The sequence below is a fragment of the Cariama cristata genome, unplaced genomic scaffold, assembly GCF_000690535.1.
Source record: "Cariama cristata isolate BGI_N322 unplaced genomic scaffold, ASM69053v1 scaffold13191, whole genome shotgun sequence".
NCBI classification, from domain to species: domain Eukaryota; kingdom Metazoa; phylum Chordata; class Aves; order Cariamiformes; family Cariamidae; genus Cariama; species Cariama cristata.
In genome coordinates, this window is record NW_009599897.1 from 15,318 (window position 1) to 37,359 (window position 22,042).

Consider the following 22,042-nt stretch of genomic DNA (forward strand, 5'->3'; position numbering starts at 1 on the left):
CATAGAAGAGTTACATTTCTTGACATGATTGACAACATCTTTGTTTGTAGGTGTCTATCAAGCATAACTTTAGTTGCTTTACAAATGTACAGTAGTGAGTTGTATCCTTGCATTCGCCTTCTGAAAAATATATTTAAATATTAAAATGCTTTATCATGGACAAAAGTAGAACAGTAGAACTTATCGTTGTAATTGTAAACAACCGATGGATTCCTGGTAGCTTTGTAATTATTTTACTTTGCATTTCTGGCAACAGTAGATTCAAAACTAAAGTAGGTCACAAATAAGAGGTGTGATCTCACTGTGTTCACTTACCTATTGTCTGTTTCAGAAAACTACCCCATCTTTCAGGAATTAACAGCTTGCTCAGAGAGTTATGAGTCACAACTGGCACAGTCATGTAGGGAAGTTTGCATAAAACAACTTCCTAAATATCCTGTTTCTAAAAGTGCTTTTGTAATATCAAACTGGCCTACTCAGAGAAAAATAACCCCAGGATTATGAAGTGATCCTTGGAGAGGATAGTTTTACCTTTGATGTACGATCAACTGCTTGCAGAATCATTAGTGTACAACTGTGAGTCACTTTCTAATATAACAGCTACAAACTATTACTATGCTCATACATAAATAAACATTTACATACTGTCACAGGATGTGACATTGCAGTGTTGCCAGGTCACTGGTCTCTTCCTCCATCCACAATACTGATCAGCCACAGGTTTGTTATTCTTTCTGTGTACACAATACACTCGTCTTGACTGAAATCCACTCCCACAGTCCACACTGCAAGGCCTCCAAGGGCCTGTCCGCCAATAGACATCACATGCCTCTGAAGAACAGTTTCTTCTGACAGGAGATCTGTGGAGAAAAATAAATGGCAGTTAAACGTTTACTTTTGTGCTAAACTCTTATTCACAGAATGATAGAACCGATGTTAGAAGGGATTTCTGGAGACTCATTAGTCCACACCCCCTGCTCATAGCACTGTAAACTAGGCCAGGTTTCTCAAGACTGTCTCCATTTGTTTTGAATATCTCCAAGGATGGAGACTCCACAACCTTTCTGGGTAACCTGTTCCAGTGTTTGAGAATCCTCACAGTAAAAAAACTTTATTCTTATATTTAAGTTGAATCTCCTTTATTTCATTTTGTGCCTATTCATCATGCCTCACCCATGAGGAAACAAAAGACAAGGCCCTGTTTCTTTAAACCAATTCCTTAATCCTGGAATAGAAAAAATGTTTTATCTTTAGGAAAACTTAATTGACTCTGAAATGTTGCGTACTGGATGCTGCAAATCCTTTGTGCATTTCCTGAACACAAGTAATACTTCTATGCTGACACTGAACCTCCTTGAATATTGGAAGCTGCCAAAGTGCAGTCCTGGCTCTTAGCAGTAAATAGAAGTTTCACCATGTACTTCAGAGGAGCCAAAATTTCATTGTGTGTGCAGCAAAAATGCTTTAAAATGCTCACACATGAGAAGCACTTCTATAGCAAGAAATATGAAGAGCTGGGTTCAGTAATCTAGAAACATAGTAACAATGCTCATGTAGGTACCTGTTACCCATTTATCCCCTGCTTTTCATTGCCCTACCTACACTTTCGGTCTGGAGCAAAGTTTTGTGCCCCTAGGACCTCACGTTCAGTTTTAATTTGTCTTAAATACAGTCTTTTTGAGATCATGTTGTTTTATAGAGACTGCCATCCATCTATGTGCTATAGCATAGCCCCAAGTGAATCTGCTGATTAAGATTCTGTGGAGGTGTAAAACTTTTTGTATCGAAAGGAGTTGTTTAAAGACAGTAAAATAAATTAACAGAATTCTTACAAAGAATGTGTACGTTAAAGTAAAAAGTCACACCTTCTCAATCATTCAGTTTTTACATACCTCAACAGTACATGCTAAGAGGCAGAATGAGATCTATTTATGCAGAGAAGTACACCTGATTTCAGTAGTCATAAACTAGTAAACCAATTTACATGGTCCACAAAACAAGGCCCAGGAAACTCTTATTTTATAAAATTTAGGCAGCAGTAGATGAGAATAAAAAGCACTATGAGAAGAGACCTAGTTCAAGCGCAGTAAAAAAGTTATGGCAGATCACTCCAGTTCCTAGTTTCTTTTTGGGAATCAAGATTCTCTCAGTCTATTTCTAGCTTTGCCGTTAGCACAGTGGAGGTCACTGATCAAATCCATTACCCTCCTTGGGTTCCCGAATTCATCCAGTGTATAGAAAGGGATGACTGTCACTACTTCCTTTCCTTCAGTTTGATACATAAGAATTTGCATATTTATACTGCATTGACAATCCTGTATCTTTAATTTGATTATCTAAAGAATCTAACTTGTAACTGCTTCAAACTGTATACCTCTTTCTTTCATCACAAGAAGAGTTTGGCACCAAAGATCCATTATGAAGTTGACATATAAAATGATGATGCTGTAAACCTACAGGGCGGCCTACACAGCGACCAGAACACTAAAAAGTGAGAGAAAAGGGTGAGGGGAAAAAAAAAGAAACAACCAAGTTAATAACAACAGAATTACCCTTCTAGGCAGTTACCCAGTTACACAACCCAGTTACATTCTTGATCTGTATTTCTCTTTCTTCAACCCTATCACACCTCAGTTCAGATAAGACCTAGATATTTTGGATCCTCTGTGTGTAATTTTACCAAGATACTGACTTTCCTACCTATTCATAAAGCTAATTCAATTGTCTATGCTTTCCTCATTTCACGTCTCCAGTACTACAACATTCTTTCCGTAGCTCTGACATTCACAAACTTGCCTTGCTAACATCTCTGTCAAGGATGCGGTAACAGTAATTCTCTTAAGTCATTACTTTCCTCATTGAATAGTAAATACTGTTTTAATAATTATAAAAATCATATCAATACAAACACAAGTTTACTGCACAAATGAAGAAACACAGAAAATACAAAAAAGCAGAGCTGTGTGTATTAAATATTGTGGCAACTGCTTTTGAAGCATATTCATATATCTCTCTTTGGGGACTTCACAAGTACAGCTATGCAAACTGTGTTCTGATAACACTGCAATAAAAGCAATATACCAGCTTAAAAAATGGAGTACATAGTAATGGATTAGCTTATAAAATATACTGAAACTAATACTCAGGTTTTGAGTCACGTCTTCAACAAATAAAAGTAGCACAGACACAACAAAATGAAAAAAACCCCAGGATTTGTAATTCACTGGTCTGAAAGGTAGTTACAACTAGCGCCACAAAGCTCTTCCTTTGTGCGAGAGAATAGATGTTCAGCCAACAGTACGATAACACTGATATGCTTTTCTAATATTAGGAGTTTCCAAACAAACTCTGTAACTTACCTCTCCTTTTGCCTGTGCAGTTCCTGCTGTACACAAATGACCCATACAGGGTTTCCTTCCCACAGGACGACCCCTGCGTACACAAGCATCTGGCAGCAGTGTCAGCACACTGCCATTGGCTTTTACTTGTTGACAAGTTATTTGCCGATAGCGAAATCCATTCCCACATGATGCAGAGCACTCAGACCATGGACTAGTTACCCACCTACGGGATGCAGAAACAAATTTGTAGCAACTACGAAAGCATTGCAAACTTGCCGGTGGTTTGCAGCGATCTGCTTGCCAATAAAAATCACTAGAACCTGTCATTGCAAGTTTTAGATGTCAGAAAAGGTAGATTCAGCTTTTTCAGTTGTTAAGCAAGATCTTATAAATTTAGTTAACTTGCAACTTCTGTGGCTCAATATATGCTAATGGAAGTTACCCTGCTTGTTACCCAAAAGGTTATACTAGGTAAACCCTATAGACCCTGCTGGATTTAACATTTCTGAGGGAAGGACAGCGTACTTTTGCATAACTTATAAAATGAATAGTACTGATTTAGTTACTACTAAGGTGACAGGTGCCATAACTCATCTGAATTTACTACATCAAGATAATGGCTCAAGCAGAACGTGTTATTTATTGATTAGAAGTTGCAAAGGTTTAGTCTGTCTTGGCTGCTAAGAACAATACTGGGGAAGCAGCAGGTGGTAATACAATTTATTTGACTTGATCTTTTCATAAACCTGGGCTAGAAATACAGAATGGGACTTTATGGGTAGCCCAACTGTGACAACAGAAAAAAAATTCTATTCTCTTTAGCAATTATTTCATTTTCTTACAGTCAAACAGCTTATATCCATTCAAGGAGGATTAATCTTTTACAGTCTGGACCCTTATCTTTTTCTCCCTTTTAAAGCTCAAGTGCTTTTGCAAACATTTGGTGCAGTGGCCCAGATTTGGCAAACACTTAAAGCACAAGTTCAGTACATGCTTAAACCCTTATATTTGCTTAACTGTTCTATGCTGTGCTGGAGAGAAGTGATTAAACACATGCAAAACACTTTGAATAATAAGGGCCCATGATACCGACCATACATCTAAAGCCTTTATAATTCTATGGATACTTTCTAAAGAATTGCCTTGGGATGAAGAGATCATGCAGAAATCTGTAAGTGGGGAAATGGAAGGGAAGTCTGAACATTTTGCACTTCCCTTCCAGGTCAGTAATCACAGGGAAGGGGGAGAGGTTAGAGGCACTAGGAACCAGACACAGGGCTATTTTCCAGGCATCTGGGATGCTCTTCCTATATAGGAAGTGTGGAATACTTCATAAAAGAACAATTTCTACGTTCGCATACATGTATAATTCAAGGTAGAGTTAATGATGTTAGCATATACACAATTCCCTTCCACTGGTAAATGCATAAAGCTAAATTAAAAGCAAAATAAATCTAAGCATTTTAGTAACAGAGAATTTAGGTCTCAGTCTGTTTAGCCATGTGAAATAACTGATTGTTTTTTGTGAATACTCTGGGCCCAGTGATAATCAGATTGTTAAGTCATGCACTGCAGCCCACTGGAAAGGCACGACCTTGCTCAGGGGAGCACTGGGCCCTGTAGTACCCTCCTAACTCTCCATCATCTGCTCTGAATGGCTGGATTTTAAAAGGGAAACTGGGAACTGAGTCTGTGTGTTTCAAACTTTTAGTTCTATTTCAGTATTTTTCCACTGGCAAAAAGTTTGCTTGTAATGGGCTGGCTGGAGTTCAGACTCACAATTTAAGATGAGCTGGTTTTTTGGCTGCTAATAATGAAATATAAACAAATTTCTCCTGATATTTATCTGTTGCTATGTTTTCTGTATTTAGAACAGAGTTTAGAACACACTGGCAAGATGCACTCCCACAATGTCAGTTAAGGTCTTAACACTTCTCTCCGAACATTTTCCAGTGGGGGACAACTCCAAAATGTGTGCATGACTTTTCATCCCTCACGGATTTTTATGTTGCTGACAGTGATGGCCAATTCTTTTAAGCAACGGAAAGCACTTGTTTTGAGGACTCCTGTGGGATTTCCTGCTAAAAACGTAGAGCAACGCCTTGTTGAGCCGGAATGCTCACTGCAACTCAAGAAGTCTAGAGGCAAGGTTTTGGCTTTTGGAATCAGATGCTGTGGTATACTTGCTTGTGATATAAAGATTTGCTGCCCCAAGATCACAAGGTACCCCAGTTGATCTAGTGAGAAAATTGGCAGGGAAGGACATGCAAGGAGTGTGACACTGCTGAGGGGCATGAGAGACGAATGAGGTATTCCGCAGTAAACATCCTACTCAGAGCTCTGCTGGCATGGAAGGAGAGGAGGTGAACAGAGTATCCTGGCTGCTCTAAACATGACGAGTTTTCTTTGTCTTGGCACAGATTCCACAAAACCAGCACATCACAATGTCTCAGAGAGACCTCCAGCTTAGCTTTCAAGGTGTTAGTGTGGCAGCAGCAAGACTTGCTGCAGCAGCATGGAGACCTGCACAGATCTCATTTATTCACCTGAATCGAGCATTCCCCTACTTGCTTGTGATCCATTTTCACATCTCTCATGCTTTCGAGTTCATGATGAAATAAAACCCACATTTCAGGCTCAGAGTACAACCACAGAAACAACTTCAGGAAGTTGTGAGTACAGTTTAATACACATAGTGCACGTGGAAATAGAGTAGAAAGGAGTTTACCTGGCAGGGCAGTCATCTGTGTTGCATGACTGGTAAATAATCACCGGTTTTTGCAGCTCTCTGCATAATGATTCATTTACTTTCTGTTTCTCTGCATTCATGCATTGCAGTCTTCTGGAGCGGGTTCCTGAATTCCCACAGCTAGCAGAGCAAGTACTCCACTCAGCATATTCCCATTTATAATCTAAGAAATGCAATTGAAAGTAGTGTGAGAGAGGCACTATACATTGTAACTGTATCACATTTTAATTGATTTGGTAGCATATTCTGTAAGCTAGATAGATACCGCATCTTCTGTAGAAAAGCAAGATATTTCAGCACTGTGAAAAGGGACCATAAGCCAAAGCAGAATTTAGTCCTACTCAGCTTGCCCTCAAGTTCAGGCCTTACATATGAGCATGAAGCTCTCTAGAAGGCAAATGGGATCAGCATATGTGCGCATGAAGGGCAGAACCTGGCTCACAGTAGGAACTGATGAACTTCTTTTAAAACTTTCATAACATTTTTATACAATGAGCATTAAAAAGAGGAAACTGTAAATCAGGCTCTCTAGGTTTCCTGCTGTTCTACAGTAAGTTTATTCTGAAGAAAACTCATCTTATTCCAGACACTTCACATAATTTTAGGATTTAAGAGAATCCTGTGCTAAACTACATAAAAGTATTTAATGTGTAAATAATTTCCCACTGAGGCATCTGGCAAGATGAAAAAGGAATTTGTTTTAAAGAGCATTTTATATTAAAAACCAATCACCTCTAACAATTACTACCTTTATATTTAGTCACAATTCCACATTTACCCCTTCCCCCACAATTTTTTTTTTTTGACACTTGGTAAAAGATGAAGTACTATGCAATGTTGACAGATTTTTATGTGATCACAGGAGTCAGATTTTTTTGTAATAACCAAGAATAATTGATAGCTACCAGCTGTGTCCACAGGCTCACTCTTCCAGCACATAATGAATTCTTTAACTTATTGTTTTTCAATGTTTCCTTATTACTTCTGGGTTTCTTAAAATAATACAAAAGGGCCTTTTTCAAAGTAGAAATAGTTAATTTTACTGACTGCAACTATGATGGAGAGACTGTATTGTTTGTTTAACTAGGATGATACTACTCAGAACTGCCCTTAATACGCCTACTGTGCAAAAACCACCAAAGGAGATTTTGCCTTGTTACAAATACGTGGTTATTTCAGTGATGAAACATTTACATAAGCATCACAGTTAAAGCTCACAAGTGGAAAATGGAATCTCCCCAAAATACCGACCAGCCTGACCGGAAAGGGTACTGGGCAACCAAAAGGCAGTCCAGCTAAAGACTACAGGTGGATAGTTCAATACCTGGCTAGACCTGTTCAGAAATTCTAACCTTAATGAGATCTATATCAGGACCAAGACCTAGATTTTTTTTTTATAAACTCTATTAGGATATTTTCTGATTCAGTTCATTAATTTTCTTTTGATTTTAAAAATAAACATTTTGATCATAGACATGTTTCAGTAAAATTACTTTGTAAATGCAAGTGACTCTGCAGCCCCATGCATACCAGAACCATTCTCACCCATAACAGTAATCCACTGGCAATCACTGAGAATACACTTACACATATTGTAGGGGATTTGCAAGATCTGATCTTAACTGCTTGAGTCCTTTGCATATAAACAGTAACTCGAATCATGTTGACAGGTTAACAGACAAATCACATACAAAAATGTTCTATTTCAACAGATACTTGTTTTTAAACTGGATTTGCATTCTCTGGGTATTGACTCATTAGAGTTTTGTGTTTTGGTTTGTTTTTTTTTTTTTTTTTTTTTTTAAAAAACTAACAAATGGAGTTTGGTGCTTTGCTTCCAGGCTCTTAGTAGGATCCAAGATCTTAACTCTCTTCTTTAAAGCCCAATTATAATGTAACTAATTTCTAAAGCACTTCAAATACTTAAAACTTTATAAAATGTTTGCACATACAGCCTATTGTCCTGCTGGTGCATATGTAAGATCCTTGTCAAATTCATCTATAATCCTCAGTCACATGTTTTTTAACCTGCTAATAGAAATTTAGTTCAGTGCAAGCACATTGCATTGGAGAACATTACAAAATGTTCTTGAAAACTTAACATTGAAATTAATGAGTATGCAGTGTGCCTTAGTACACTGACACGTTTAAGGATGACTACAGTAAGATGGCTACCAATATCATTCTAATGATGCTGGATTATGACAATTATATTACATTTATTTCAATTATAATTAAGATATTTCCAAAGATGACCTCAAAGGCAGTTTTGTTTCAGTTTAGCAGGCTATCATGGCAGCAATTTGTATGATTTGTTGAAGGGGAAGTTGAGAAAACCTGCCTGATTTAAAACTGTTTAAATAGCAAGACACCGAATCAGGTAACATTCTCTTAGCTTCTCAGCTACACAGGTAAGAAATGAGAACCCCCTCATGATGTTTGGATACACGTTAATTCCCATACCCAACTCCGAGTATGGACATTGCCTATTTAAATGGGACTATTCACATATGTGAAGTTAAACATGTATTTATGAATTAGTTTCTATGTATAAAAGCAGGTTAGGTTTCAGGAAAGTCTTTACAGAGTGAAAGAAAATATTTTAAAATTTAAGAATTTGTCATATAATTTTCAACAAACCTTCCTTCTTGACATTTACCCAAACTGACATTGGTTTTGCACTAGCTGAAGTCCAACATTGGAATCGTCCAGCAAATTGACCAGAGTTGGTGTTCACCTCCAGGATACGACCTCCAACCAAGGTTCGGTATTCCAAGGTCTTAACTTCCTCAACTGGACTATCTCCGAAAAGCCAGCGAACTGTATTTCTGTAGCTGGGCTGCACCGGGCAACCTAAAAATCAACAGCATTTTAGCAAGTTTTTCTAACCACCTCGAAATGTTTGTGAATAAGTATGTGTGATTGTGTGAGTCTACGTAAAAGACCTTAGCAGTCTAAATAAAAACAAGAGTATGCATAAATTCACTGAATTCCAAGCTATAACTCAAAATCTGGACTGCCTCTTGAGGGTTATCAGCTTTGTAAGCTGATGTATACTTACAATAGTTCTTTACCTTTTCCCTTGCACTGAGTTCTTACAAACTTCGCTTCTATATGAGCAAAGGAGTCGGAGGGAACAATTATTTAAAAGGAACAAAGATTTCATCCCAGAGTCTACAATATGCAAATAGGTTTATAATGAAAGAGTCTCTATCTGTTTCGGAAAGGAGTCATAAACACATTAAATGAAATTGCTGCATTTTCACTCCACAGGCACAAGCAGGGATGGAAACACAGGTATTCATTTAGACAGAAAAATTTTAAAAAAATAATGTTCTAGAGCCCAGCTGAATCCCCTCCCATTGTTTTCAAGTGAAGCTCAAAGAGAAATCACGCAGCTTCAGTCTCATGGTGAGTCACCTAGACGATGCCTAAAGGGTCGCCATTTTAAAACACTTTTTGAAAAGCTGAAACAAAAAAATAATTGTGCATCTTACTCCGAGGCTCCCACCCTGATAACAGAAAGCTGAGATATGGTTGGGAAATCCAGAAGGTCACCAAACCTGTGCTCTTAGGAATTACACTCACTTTCTTCATGGAGGTCCCCTTCATTTTAACAAAATGAATAAATAATATAATTTAAATGACAAAGCAGAAAGACAACATACCTATTCTTAGTGTATCTCCAGGTACCACACTGACATTTGTACCAATTCCAGATGCCATTAGGACACGCTTTCTTCTGCTTCCCTTTGACAATAGAGTGTTATTCTCTGAAAATCTTGGTTCTGTAACACAATGCATAAGATCTCTTCTTAGCAAGGATTAAATCACAATGCTAAAAAAAAAAAAAATTGTATCAAAATATCCTACTTGCTAGTTATAAAGCAGAAAGATAACAGCACTTTGGAATTCATTAGGATCAATTTCATTTATGCAGTTAAGTTGTCCGTCTAACAAATATACTTCAGATATATAAACAGGGAAAGGCAGAAATTATTTATAATGATTATACAAGTTTCTAAAGTAATAAAATCTATTGAATTTTATTTATTAGAAAAATAAGCTGGTAACACTTAGTGTAAAAACAAGATTTACAGGGTGTATGATGTATTTCCTGTTTCTCATAACAATGTTATTTATGATTTCATTACCAGTCATTCACATACAGAAATTTTAAGAAAAATAATTCTCTCAGTGGAATCAGGCCAATTCCTCTGTTCCATAAGATGGAATTATGACAAAGTGCTACAACAGAAAAAAGAAGAAAATCTTTTAAAATCTCATTATGCATGTAGATAGCATAATGTATGCAGGATCATATGCCTATCACTATAGCAACTCCTCCTTTTTATCATATGCCAGACAGAATAACTGCCAAAAACGTGGGCAATCTGTCAGTAACACACAGTTCTTGCCACTTGGTCAACATTTCTGTTTTAATGAATGTGCATAATATCTATGATTCTCCTTCCAGAAGGGTTTAAATATTTTGTTATATTCTAACTTCCATGAGTCGTTTTTCCTCCGTGTGCAATGTCTGTACAAAGCCTCCTGCTTGTCTGTGTAAACACTGGGACAAAAAAATCACAGACCAGTCCCACAGAGGCAAAAGGCTAGTTGCCTTGTCAGTCCTCAGGAACTTCTATTAGAAAGGCTGCACGGATTTTGCTCTGCTGTTCGACTGCCCCAAGTCAGGCAGTAATTGCTATAGTGAAGTCCAAACAGCTGACATGATGTTGCTTTAGACAACATTGAGTCAGTGCAACCTGTAAGTCCTGACACCAGAAGTCCTCCCATTTCATTGCAGTTTTTTGGCACAGCCAAAAAAACTACAGAATTTGGCCCTCTCCTATCCACTCAAGATTTATTTAAACTAATGTCATGTGACTGGGAATAGAAACGAAGTTCGGACTCTTGTGAGCAATCTTCCCAGTCACGTCATTATAATAATATTCCTCTCTGGAACATCTGAAGTTTTGATGTACTCCAGGAAAACTGAAACCAAGAAGGCAGCTTCAGTCTACACTCATCCTCACACACAGAGTCCCATTATGTCTTTGGTACGTCTTCCTTGGCCAACAGAGCCCAACATCTATAACCTGCCCCACACACGTGTGCCTAAGAAAGCAAGCTTTGTAGCAGGATTGGCCATGCATAACTGCGTTGTACTTTGTACAGCAAAATGGTGAGAAAGTTAATCTCTAGGGCTGAATGATCCGTTCATTGGAGCTATTTGCAAAGCACAATTGTATTATACAGTATTACAGTATTGATCTACTTACAATAGAGTCATTTAAATGGAGTTTTTCTTTCTATTTTCTATTCTGAGAGTTAGCAGTTCATATTCAGAATTTTTTGTTTTCCATGTCCCTATGTTTTATTGGCCTCTATAATTAAAGAAAAAAAAAAAAACAACACAAAAACCAGAACCCAAAACCAGCCTTTGCTTTCATTTCACTGCATTTCCTTGCAGATTTTCTGAATAACTCAAGCCTGCCCCGTTTCCTTAGATAAAAGCACTTGGAACAATGTAATATGACAGTGGATTGAGTTTTCTAATGTGTCTGCTTGTTTAACGGCTGATACTTGTTGCCTGGAAGCAAGAAGATGGATCAACTTTTGAAGAAGTCACAAGTCAAACCATCTGTACCTCAGTCCACTATTACAGGAAACACAAAATAGAGAACAGATTCCAGGGAGTCAGATGCAATCAAAAATTCCAAGTTTGTAATAGAGTGTTAAATGTCCCCCCAACTACTTTATTGTTTAAACTTCATAATCGAAGTGGCTCACTGTTGCTATCAGTAAGGAATTCTCATTTAGAACTTACCAGTTAAGTGGAGAACAGAGGCAGCTTCAGCTTTTCCAAGAGCATTAGTTGCTCTGCAAGTGTATGTTCCTGCATCTTCAAAGGAAACATTCCTCAGAAGTAAAGAGCCATTCAAAACCAAGAAAGAATTGATTTGTAGAACGTCTTTCTTCTTAAACCATGTTACATTTGGTTGGGGAACACCTTTAAAATGCAAATAATTAAAACAGTTAATGTGAGAGATAAACCATAAGTTTTATATTGCTAACTGCTACCATACATCCAGGAATCCTAAGTTCCTTGGTCATTTCACAGACAGCATAAACCAAAGTTAACAACTTTGCAGCAAAACAATTACTTTTTCCACTCACAACAAAACTTCTCTGTTGTGAGCCCTATTAATAATTCAGCATCTCACTAAGATTAAAGGTCAAGTGCTTTAAGGCAAGTTGACAGAACAGCTTTAAAAACTGCTACCAGTCCTACAAATGCAACATGCTCATGTGTCTTGCTACTGAAAGATGTGAGACCATTAACCCCAACCAAGACCAACTGATGTAAAGATCTGCACAGAATCTTTTCATTCAACCTGCATCCGAGAATACAAGAAGGAAGGAATGAGTATTCAATTTCGAAGTAAAAATAAAGAAAAAAAAAAAGAACTTAAGGCAAAATATTTCTCTTGGAAAAAAAAAAGGATAGAGCTATCAATTAGATTAGAAAATACCTATCGCAAATTTCTGCCAGAAAAAGCTCCCGAAAACTTCTCCAAGTTGCAGATGTCATATATACAACTTGTAGCAATGCAGCGTGAAGGAAAAGGAACAGCAAGAGCTATTAACAACTAAACAAGGGGCTCAGTTGTTAAGCAATCTCATTTACCATGTTATAGAAAGCCAAAGGTCTATCATCATTCCTACCATAACGCTTGAACTCTGAGAAACTCAGCATTTGCAGATAACTTGTCATTCTAAATTTTAATCCATGAACAATTTTGGACATTTATTTTTAATTAGATTATTTTTCCACTGGCACAGTACCACCTCTGTGGGAGGACTTCTACTGTTTTATTGTCCACAAACATTTGCCTTTAAAAAGATATTTTGCAAGTTGGCAAATCAGACACTTTATTGCTTATGCTCTGGTTGAGCTGCTGCAGCAGAAGTGCTCTTTCAAAGCTCCAAAATCCCAGCTAAACCACCGGGTCGGTTTGACATCCGTGGCACAGTGACGAGCCGCAGAGGTGCAGAAAGGCACAGAGCACAAGACAAGTCAGAGCAGTTAAACTGTCTTTCACCTGAACTGTTTTTTTCGCCGAATGTATTGATCAGTGCTCACTGAAGACTACCAACACAGGTTCTGCTATAGAAGCTGACCCGAATGTGGGACATTTGGAAGTTTCAGCCATATTGAATGCTAATTCAGTCTCCTCTCTTCACAGATCATTGTGCAGTATTACTTTACAGATGATGTCTTCATGATGTGGAATAGCCTTTAGGAACAACTTTAACATTTCAATCACTGGCTTAGCACTTCCAATGCACACCTCAAGTTTTTCCTTTACTGTAATAGGAACCAGACATATTTTTTGGAACCTGTATTTCACTGAAGGAAAAAGCTCCCCCCACCATTTTGTCTAGAAAGACAGCGGAGAGAAACACTCTTCCGCATAATCACAGATTTTTATTCTAGACAATTTAGTAGCTGTTCATGTTTAAACTCATGAGATTGTATTTTACAGAATAAAACTGCATAAAACAAAGTACAGATCTGAGAGTGCACAAGGGTCCAAAAAACCAGGCTGTTTTTCAAGTTTCCAGAAGAAGCTTTATGCCACTTCGAAAAATCCTTTTGGAATTAGAATGAGGTCTATGTTTTAAGGGTCTTTTTTCCATTTTACCCCAGCTTTCTGGCTAAAGTGTATCATTCTCAGACATATTTTTCCTTTACCGTGTATTTTCCATGGTCATTCAGGCGTATATACTTACTATACAGATGGGCTGAGGAGGTGTTGTGAGGATGCTGAGCTGTTTTAATCTAAGGCCTAGAGGTTTGCAGCCAGACTACCCTCACTGGCACCAAATTCCAGCAGACCAATCAGAGCCAAAAATAAGCCAGAAGCAGCACGGTTGAGATGGGACTGAAGTCAAAAGATTTAAAGTCAAATTCCGCAAAACACAAAACTACAAAAATGTTTGGAAAGGTTCAAATTGAAGCTTTTAACCTGAGCCTCTATCAAACTTCACCCCTTGATACGGTCCTCCCTCTGCTCTCACCACAGCATTCAGAACTGTGTCTCATTCCTGGGATTTAACTTAAGTAAAATATTTCTTTCTTCCAAACTTGGTTTGTATCCTAGAGTTTATCCCGGAAAAAATGCCATGTCTCTTCTCTTCTACTCGTGTCTCATTCAGAGACATGTAGAGCCTTTTAAAACCTGGACTGGAGTTCAGTTTGCAGAAGAAATCTGCGGAATAGCTTTGCCTTTCATTTTAAGTTCAAAATTGGGTATCTGTCACACATCTTAAACTCAGCAAATGATTCCTCTTTCTTTCTCCAAAGAGCTGTACACATTTCTCTTTAGGGGAAACAAGCAAGTAATACCACATACACACGAGTAAATCAGACCATTTCTCAAGTGAATAATGTGAATAAACAAACATAAATTCTAGGTCTAAGGAGCGGAAGTGCAGGCAGAGCCCTGCATGGCAGTCCAGCAACCAGTCCAACTGAAATGCACAATGAATCCACCCAAGCAATCTTTGGGGTGCTGTCACTTACAGATAAAATGTGTGTGTGTGTGTGTGTAATCCATGAAAAACGATCAGTTAAATACATAATGGAAAAAACAACATTGTTATGCATTATACGTGGTTATTGCATACTGTCATTTTAAATCAGAGTTAATGTTATACCTTCAGGGTGCATCCATAAACGTGAGCTGTTTGAGCTGAAAATAGTAGTGGGGATAATCACAACACTCCTGCATTGTATTTTACCCCAGGCTACTGAGATTTTTATCTAAGAGCTAGTAATTTTTATGTGAACTGTATGCTGAGTCCCTCTGAGCTGGCCACAATCATTTTGAGGACCCTTTAAGTTTTTGCATTTCATGGTTCCTTTACTTTCCGCCACCTTTGTATTATGTGGAGACCAAATCACTATCTGAGAGTAAGCCTGGGAGATATTGGACCATCTGCTTAAGAACGACTGGTATTTGCTATCAAGCTCCTTTCTCATGGGCTTTTGGTTAGGTTGCCACTAAGAGTATTAAGGCAAATCCTCAGCTCAAGCCCTAAGCTAAGGAAAAAAGGAAGATACCTTTCAGAGAAGAGTTCAGGGACCTGTTAGAGGCTGGAATACAGCACAAAGGGAAGAGAGGGGGCAGGACTCTGCACACGCTGCAGTCAGGACATAGTTGTATTCTAGAAATCAGGGGCCTCTAACCCTGCCCTTCAGGGGAACTCAAAACTGGTGAGCACAACTGTGATAGACAGCTTTCGGAGCTGCGCATCCAGCGAGATGCAGCAGAGAACCTGGCCAGAAAAAAGGTTTATTGTGTGGTGCTATCCCATCTGTTGATAGACACCCTATAAATGGATTAAAGAAATAAAGCAGGAGAAAAAGACATCCCTTTGCATTCCAGCCCAGCTTCTTTGCATTCTTCAGCAAAGCAGCGTGTACATTTCAAGCTCTTCTGGACAGCTTCAGTTTATCTGTATGTTCATATTGCCAGTGAAAAATCCTTTTCTGCCATGACTCTCATGAGAGATATTGAGTTCCTGTGTATACTGTCATTTCTGGAATTCCTATCAGGAGACACTCTTACTGTTGGAGGATACTAAAAACCCCTACTTTTAGGTGCGCATTTACCTCTTTAATAGTGTCTGTGCTTAACAGTGCTTTGCATAAAACTCCTTCTCATAACCTAGCACATAGCACAACATCAGCACGCAGTCACCATTTATACATTTCAGGTGAAAAACCTCCTATCATGCAGATTTTCGATGCTTTTCCTTTAGAAATTCGAGTCCATATTTACTACTCCCGAGATAAGATTTTTCTTCCCGAATGGTATGCAGCACTGCACACTGAGTTAAGTCTCATCTATCAGCTCTTGTGAGAAAGCAGGCAAAGTACACTACTCCCTCATTTCTCTTGTGACAAGAGTCTTACAGTAGCACTGTGAAAAGCACCGATTTTCCTACAGAGAAACTGCGGGATAGAGTTCAAGCATACCATCAAACTGCAAGAAAAGCTCCTTTTTTCTAGGCAAATAGTTAAGGCCTAAAACCTGTGTTTTACTCTTTAGTACTCACGTAAATAAAACTTCAGAAGTTTTAAGCACTGTTTTCTTATCCAAGTAGAAACTAAACTAAGCAAAACTAAACCAAACACGAGGTGATGGTACTTACTTTTTTTTTTCTTTTTTTCTTAAAGGAGCTGAAAATATACTTAAGCTTTGGGACATCTTTGTAGTGACAAACACGGAGGAGTTTGTCCTGTGCACAAGGTTGATTTTTACTGCAGATATTTGACACTCCGTCACATAAAGGTTGATTTACACAGGGATTTTACATGGACAAAAATAACATTCACACTGTCTTCAAGAGCCTTTTCCATTACAGAATTGTAGCAAGAAGACTATTAACAGAGATGTTTAAAAGCTAATTACGTTGATTTTTAAAAATATTTCCTCCTCACTGCTATAATTTTCTGCCCTCTGTTCTGACCCAAAGTAGTTTCTACTGTTGTCATTTGTCCTTTCCTGGACAGTTTTAAAATGTGTCTTTCCTTTCACCTTACTGTCCAAATTTAACACATCTACATAAGGTTCTTCTACAGAATGGCTCTCTTTCTGTATCCATCAGAAGACACCAAATCATTCTGGGACTCATTTCCTAGACCTTCTCTTCAGGAAAAAAAGTAAATCTTCCAGTTTGTAATGCTGGAAGGAAGTCATTCCCTATCTACATCCAAGAAAATATTACTTTCAAGCTGACAAATTCCTGGTTTGATCTCCAGCCAGTACAAAAAGGGGAAGAGGTAAGAGATGGCCTGTAGCCACCTTTGTTTCCTTCACACCCCACCTCCACACCGATGCAGCGGAGGACAAGCCCAAAGGTATCGCCTCACTCAAACTGCCAAAGGTTCAGAATCCCTGAGCGCAGTCTAGATCCCAGTGATTCAAATGGGAGATCCATCACTGACATCAGCTAGTAGCAGAATCAAACAATCATATCCTATGGCTCCAAGTCAGGAAAGCACTTAAGCATAGGATGAAATCCATCCCTATTAGGGAATGCAATTAAACGCATGCTTAAAATTAAGGATGGCTGTAATTGTCCTTCATGAACAAAGGCACATTCCTGAACTTGGGTCTTCTTAGTCTTAGAAAAATCTTAAAAATCAGAATCTCACTCTGGCAATGGATCTAAATCTTCTGATGTTAAAAATTTCTACTATAGACCTAAGTGGCTATAAAACTTTAAAATCAGTTTAATCTATTTTTCTGACCTCAAACACAGGTTATTTTCCACTAGCACTGGAGCAGCTCTAAAATACTCAATGTTCCATGAAAAAAAGTAATTTTCCACTGTGAGTGGCCCTGGGACAGCAAATGTTATGGAAAAAAATCCAGCTCCGGATGGGACTGCAAAACATGTGTTTAAAAAAAGGAAAAAAAAAAAGAATCCACACTATAGGGTGCCCTTAAAATATTCAGTGTTCAAAAACAAATTTCCTCCAACCTTGAAAGCCCTATGAAATATTACACACCATAAAAATCTTGGCCTACTAACTAGTTGCTCTAAAAGATTGGATATGTCTTCAGAATTTTTTCCCCCAGCTATGCAGAATCTCATAAAGTATCCTGTATTTCCCATTCAAGAGTAAGGCAGAACTGTGCTGGCACAAATCACATTTTGCTGCACTTCGCTAAAAGTTTACCTAACTTTAGAGGCTAAATTTGCATGTCATCTTTCAAAGGAAATGATTCTGGGTCAGTAACATACACAATGAATGTCATCTGATTATTATTTATTCTACACTCACTAACACCTACAGTGGATTTAGCATAACTTACAATGCAATTTCTTTGATTGATACATCTTCATACTTTCTCCAGCAGAAGTCGCAAACTGCCTTTATATTCATTCAAATTATGCTTGAGCAATCAACTTCTGGTGAACCCTAAAAAGCCTAAACCATGCTGCTACTGAAGTTACCTGTATGAATCTTGCCAACTTCACTGAGAATAATAGTCTTGGACAGAGAGCCAGTGTGAGGCGTTTTGGCACTAGGTGTGATCCTCCAACCTGCCCTCTGATACTGCCCCATTCTCTCGCTATCTTTCAAAGGTATTACCTCTGCCTCTTCCTACCAGCCATGTAGCAGCCCCTCTTCCTAGGTGGTGGCAACATCTGGCAGGATTTAGATATACTTACTGACATCTGCTGACCTCCTTAGAGGGGTTCCTGAAGCAAGACCCCTTCCCATTCCAATCTTGCTACAGCTCTGTCGGGTCCTGTTCAGTTCTCTGGCTGTCAGCTCAAAGAGAACTTGATCTTTTTTTCAGCTGCAGAAGTTTAAGGTTAATACTTTGCAAAATCAGGCATTTAAAATAAGGCAATTATATTTAGGCAACTAAGTAAGAGGATCTGAGCTACGTGTGAACTCAGAAATGACTGCTAGACTGAATTCTGTAGTCGACCCCCAACAAAGACTTGGTAGGTGTGCATTAGGGCAATTCTACAGTTCAGCACTGTTATCAGAGACTGTTTTGCCTAACTGGTTAGTAATTGTACTTTCACTTTACTGAATAGCCATGCTGTATCACCAAGGACCCAGACATTTATGGTCATAAAGCAGACACATACTCAGGGACTTGGAAAATAAAACTTTATCAGAAATTAAAGAACTACACAGGAATTGCCATTCTTAGACCTGGAGTCCACTCAACTCAGCACTTTGTCTCTAGTGATGGGCACCTGGGGATGTGTAGGCAAAGAGTACTAAAATCATGGCATTTATTGAATGGCCCTTCCTCAATATATCTTCCCAGCTTCCAGAACCAGACGTAGCACTTAGACCATCATGCTTGTTTCGTCTAATACTGCTCTTCTCTCTACCTTTTCCAGCACTACTATATTGTTTTTGAGATGAGATTAGCAAGTTGCAAACAGGGTTCACCACAGCTATAAGCAATGGCCAGTTTGTATTTTCTATTCTTTTGTCCATTCCTCTGCCATTAGTTTTGATTTGCCTTTATGGACAGCACCCAGCAAGTGTACTGGTGTTCCCATGGAACTAACCAGCATCGCTCCACAAATCTTTCTGAGTGGCAGTCATTCAGGTAGAGCCATGTACATATGCCTATATTTAAGGTTATTTGTTCTATGTGTACATTTATACTGCAAATATAAATTCTGAGCATCCTTTGCCCTCATTTAGCCATTAAATGTCATTTGTGTGATCCTGCTGCAACTCTACAGGGAGTTTTAAATCTGATTAACCTTTATAAATCTTGATTCTTCAAACCTTTAGTCGACTAACTGTTCACATTCTTTTTCAGAACTTTTATAAAAATGTTGAACATCACAAACTCCAGACCAGAGTCCTGGGGCACCCTACTGATAACCTCTCTCCACTGTAAAATTTGACCACTTTTTCCTTCTGATCATTTAATCAGGTACTAACCAACCTGCTAACCTCTTCTTTTACACTGCGACAATTTGTTAAACTTTGCCTAGGGAACTTCTCGACAGCTTTTTGCAAATTGAAGTAGGAAGTATCAAGGGAATACCCACATGCTTACTGAGCATTCCAAGAACTCTAATAGATTTCTGAAATTTTACCTTTCTCTAACACAAACCATCTTAACCCTTCCTGAATTAGGAATTTGAAGGAATCCCTCCTCCAATAAGGAAAGCTGGGAGAAAAAGGAAGAAAACACACACCAAAAGAGGCAATGCTGTAAACTGTTCAAATCTATGTTTTTTTCCCTGCCACAAACTCCGTAGGCTGTATCTACACTAGCAAGCAGTGGAGGGCATCAGGAATGTGCTGTCAAAGAGACACAGTAGGTACTGAGGTCCCAAAACACACCCGATGTGTGTTTGGGTGAGAGTTGCTTTGAACTGCTTGGTGAATCTTGCCTGGTCCCTTGGACTTACTGCCCATTAGTATTTGGAAAGTAACAGGCATAGTCCCCAGCTACACTTTTCAGTTTAGTTATATCCAAAGGGATTCAGTTTTCAGGTTCCCAGACTGTTGCAAGACACAAAGCAAAGCAGAATTAAGCTTTTGAAGTACATCTTCCAGTCCTTTCTGCTTATGCCTGATCCAAATAAAAACTGTAATGCAGTGCACTTACAGTAAAAAGAAGTATAAGAGCAAAAGATTTTCCTTTTATTATACTAAATATGGTGTCATTCCTTCCTCAAAAAATAAATCTGTACTGAACCTTTTAAACCTTTGAAATCCATTATTAATATCTTTTAGAAGAACACACCAATAAGCTAAAAGAAATGAAGAGCCAGAATCCTATGTATTAAACTGCTATTTTTCTTCACTGAGATGTCTTTGGAGGGGTTAAGCATAGAAGACAAAGAACAGCATCAAAGTTACATCTGGAATAGCGTGGGTAAATGAAGGAACAGATGGAAAATCAAATTTTTGATTTATTTGGACCTGTTTCAAGTTCCAATACTGACAGCAAGTAGCTAGTCCATCTTTGTGAAACGTATGTGCAAAAAGATGACCCCGATTCAACAGCTTTTGTGTATTTCTCACAATTTTGTTATCAATATGTTATTCTTAGAGAGCCAAAATATATTCATAGGAATGCAGAATTTGGCTGGAGTTTCTACTTTTAAAAGTCTCTGTGCCAAGACATTTCAGAGATGCAATATAACGTATACAGTATAAACCACCTCGATGCAGTGTATGTCCCTTCTATTCTCTCACCAGCAGGTGGCAGACAACGCACACTTTAGACATATTTTCTCCCCGCCCACCCCCCCCCCCCAACTTTACTTCAACTTAGAACTTTCAAGGTTTCACAATAAATGGAGTCTGACAGTTTTAGTTTATTTTAGTAATAATCACAAGACGATCTCTTCTGCAAATACAATAAATGTTATCCAAGAGCAATTTGGAGCAATCAGTATTGATATTTATACCATGTGTGTTGATTGAAAAGCTCTTGGCTGTAAGAATGGAATACGAATCTATCCAGAATGTTATTAATATCTTCTAGCATATGCTCGTGTGGGAGCTATAAAAGTGAGTTTATTATAATTAGTGGAAAAACAGTTTTGTTATAAATTAAAATGAGAAAAGAAATCGATACTATTAGCTTCAGCAGTTTAGCAAACTTTTCTTAATCTATTCTTTGACGTTCTTCTATTTATTACACTGTTTTTTAGCATTTCAAAGTTTTTGTCAATCTGAATGTGATTTCTGAAGTGTGCAAGAAGGACTTTCAAAAGGACAAAAAAAACCAAATCAGTAGCAATGAAAAAAGAAAAAAAATCCAAACATAGTCAGCTGGCTAACACTGCAAGTAATATTAAACTTCGTGTCCTTTCCGTTAAAACCATCAAACAAGAGCTGTCCTGTGTAACATGCCCTAATGAACCCAGAGCCCCTTAAGTGGAACATACTTGGTTCTCTTCAGGCCGTGAATAATTAAAGGCTGTGTTGTGCAGCCATTAGCCAGCCAGCAGTGGAAGCTGGGAAGTATATCTTTCCTTACAACGTCACCTCCTCTCTGCCTTTCACAACTGTCTGTGTCAGATTGTTGGGTAGGCTGCTCCTACTTCTAGCTGAAGTTCTGCTCTATGGCATGATATTCTCTCCAAAATGAATGATTAATTTACCATTTTGCTTATGTGCAGAATTTTTATATGTGTTTCAGAAAGAGAATTCCTGAGTAGACCCTACACTGCTAGACACAAAATGTAGAACTCAATATGTACATTTATTTACAGAGAAAACTATGGTTTGAACAACTATAAAAAAAGCATTATAGGTTATTCAGCCTACAGAAAAAAAACTCAGAAGTCATTGCAGCCGAGAAATTTAAAAGTAATTTAAGAATTCTGCTAGCGGCATGGCACTAATATTCTTCACCCACCC

At 38.2% G+C, this 22,042-nt stretch overlaps 1 protein-coding gene across 1 annotated transcript in view; it reads right to left on the minus strand.

The window, feature by feature from the left end:
- Window positions 1-10: 10 nt before the first annotated feature.
- LOC104169040 (ADAMTS-like protein 3) overlaps window positions 11-22,042 on the minus strand; it is a gene marked incomplete at its 5' end in the record, with an annotated part of 27,958 nt that continues 5,926 nt past the window's right edge. The window contains 8 exons of the mRNA XM_009709846.1: window positions 11-120; window positions 646-860; window positions 2,375-2,484; window positions 3,360-3,564; window positions 6,070-6,253; window positions 8,731-8,943; window positions 9,759-9,878; window positions 11,924-12,106. Coding sequence (XP_009708148.1) covers window positions 11-120; window positions 646-860; window positions 2,375-2,484; window positions 3,360-3,564; window positions 6,070-6,253; window positions 8,731-8,943; window positions 9,759-9,878; window positions 11,924-12,106 — 1,340 coding nt within the window. The remainder of the gene's footprint in view (window positions 121-645; window positions 861-2,374; window positions 2,485-3,359; window positions 3,565-6,069; window positions 6,254-8,730; window positions 8,944-9,758; window positions 9,879-11,923; window positions 12,107-22,042) is intronic.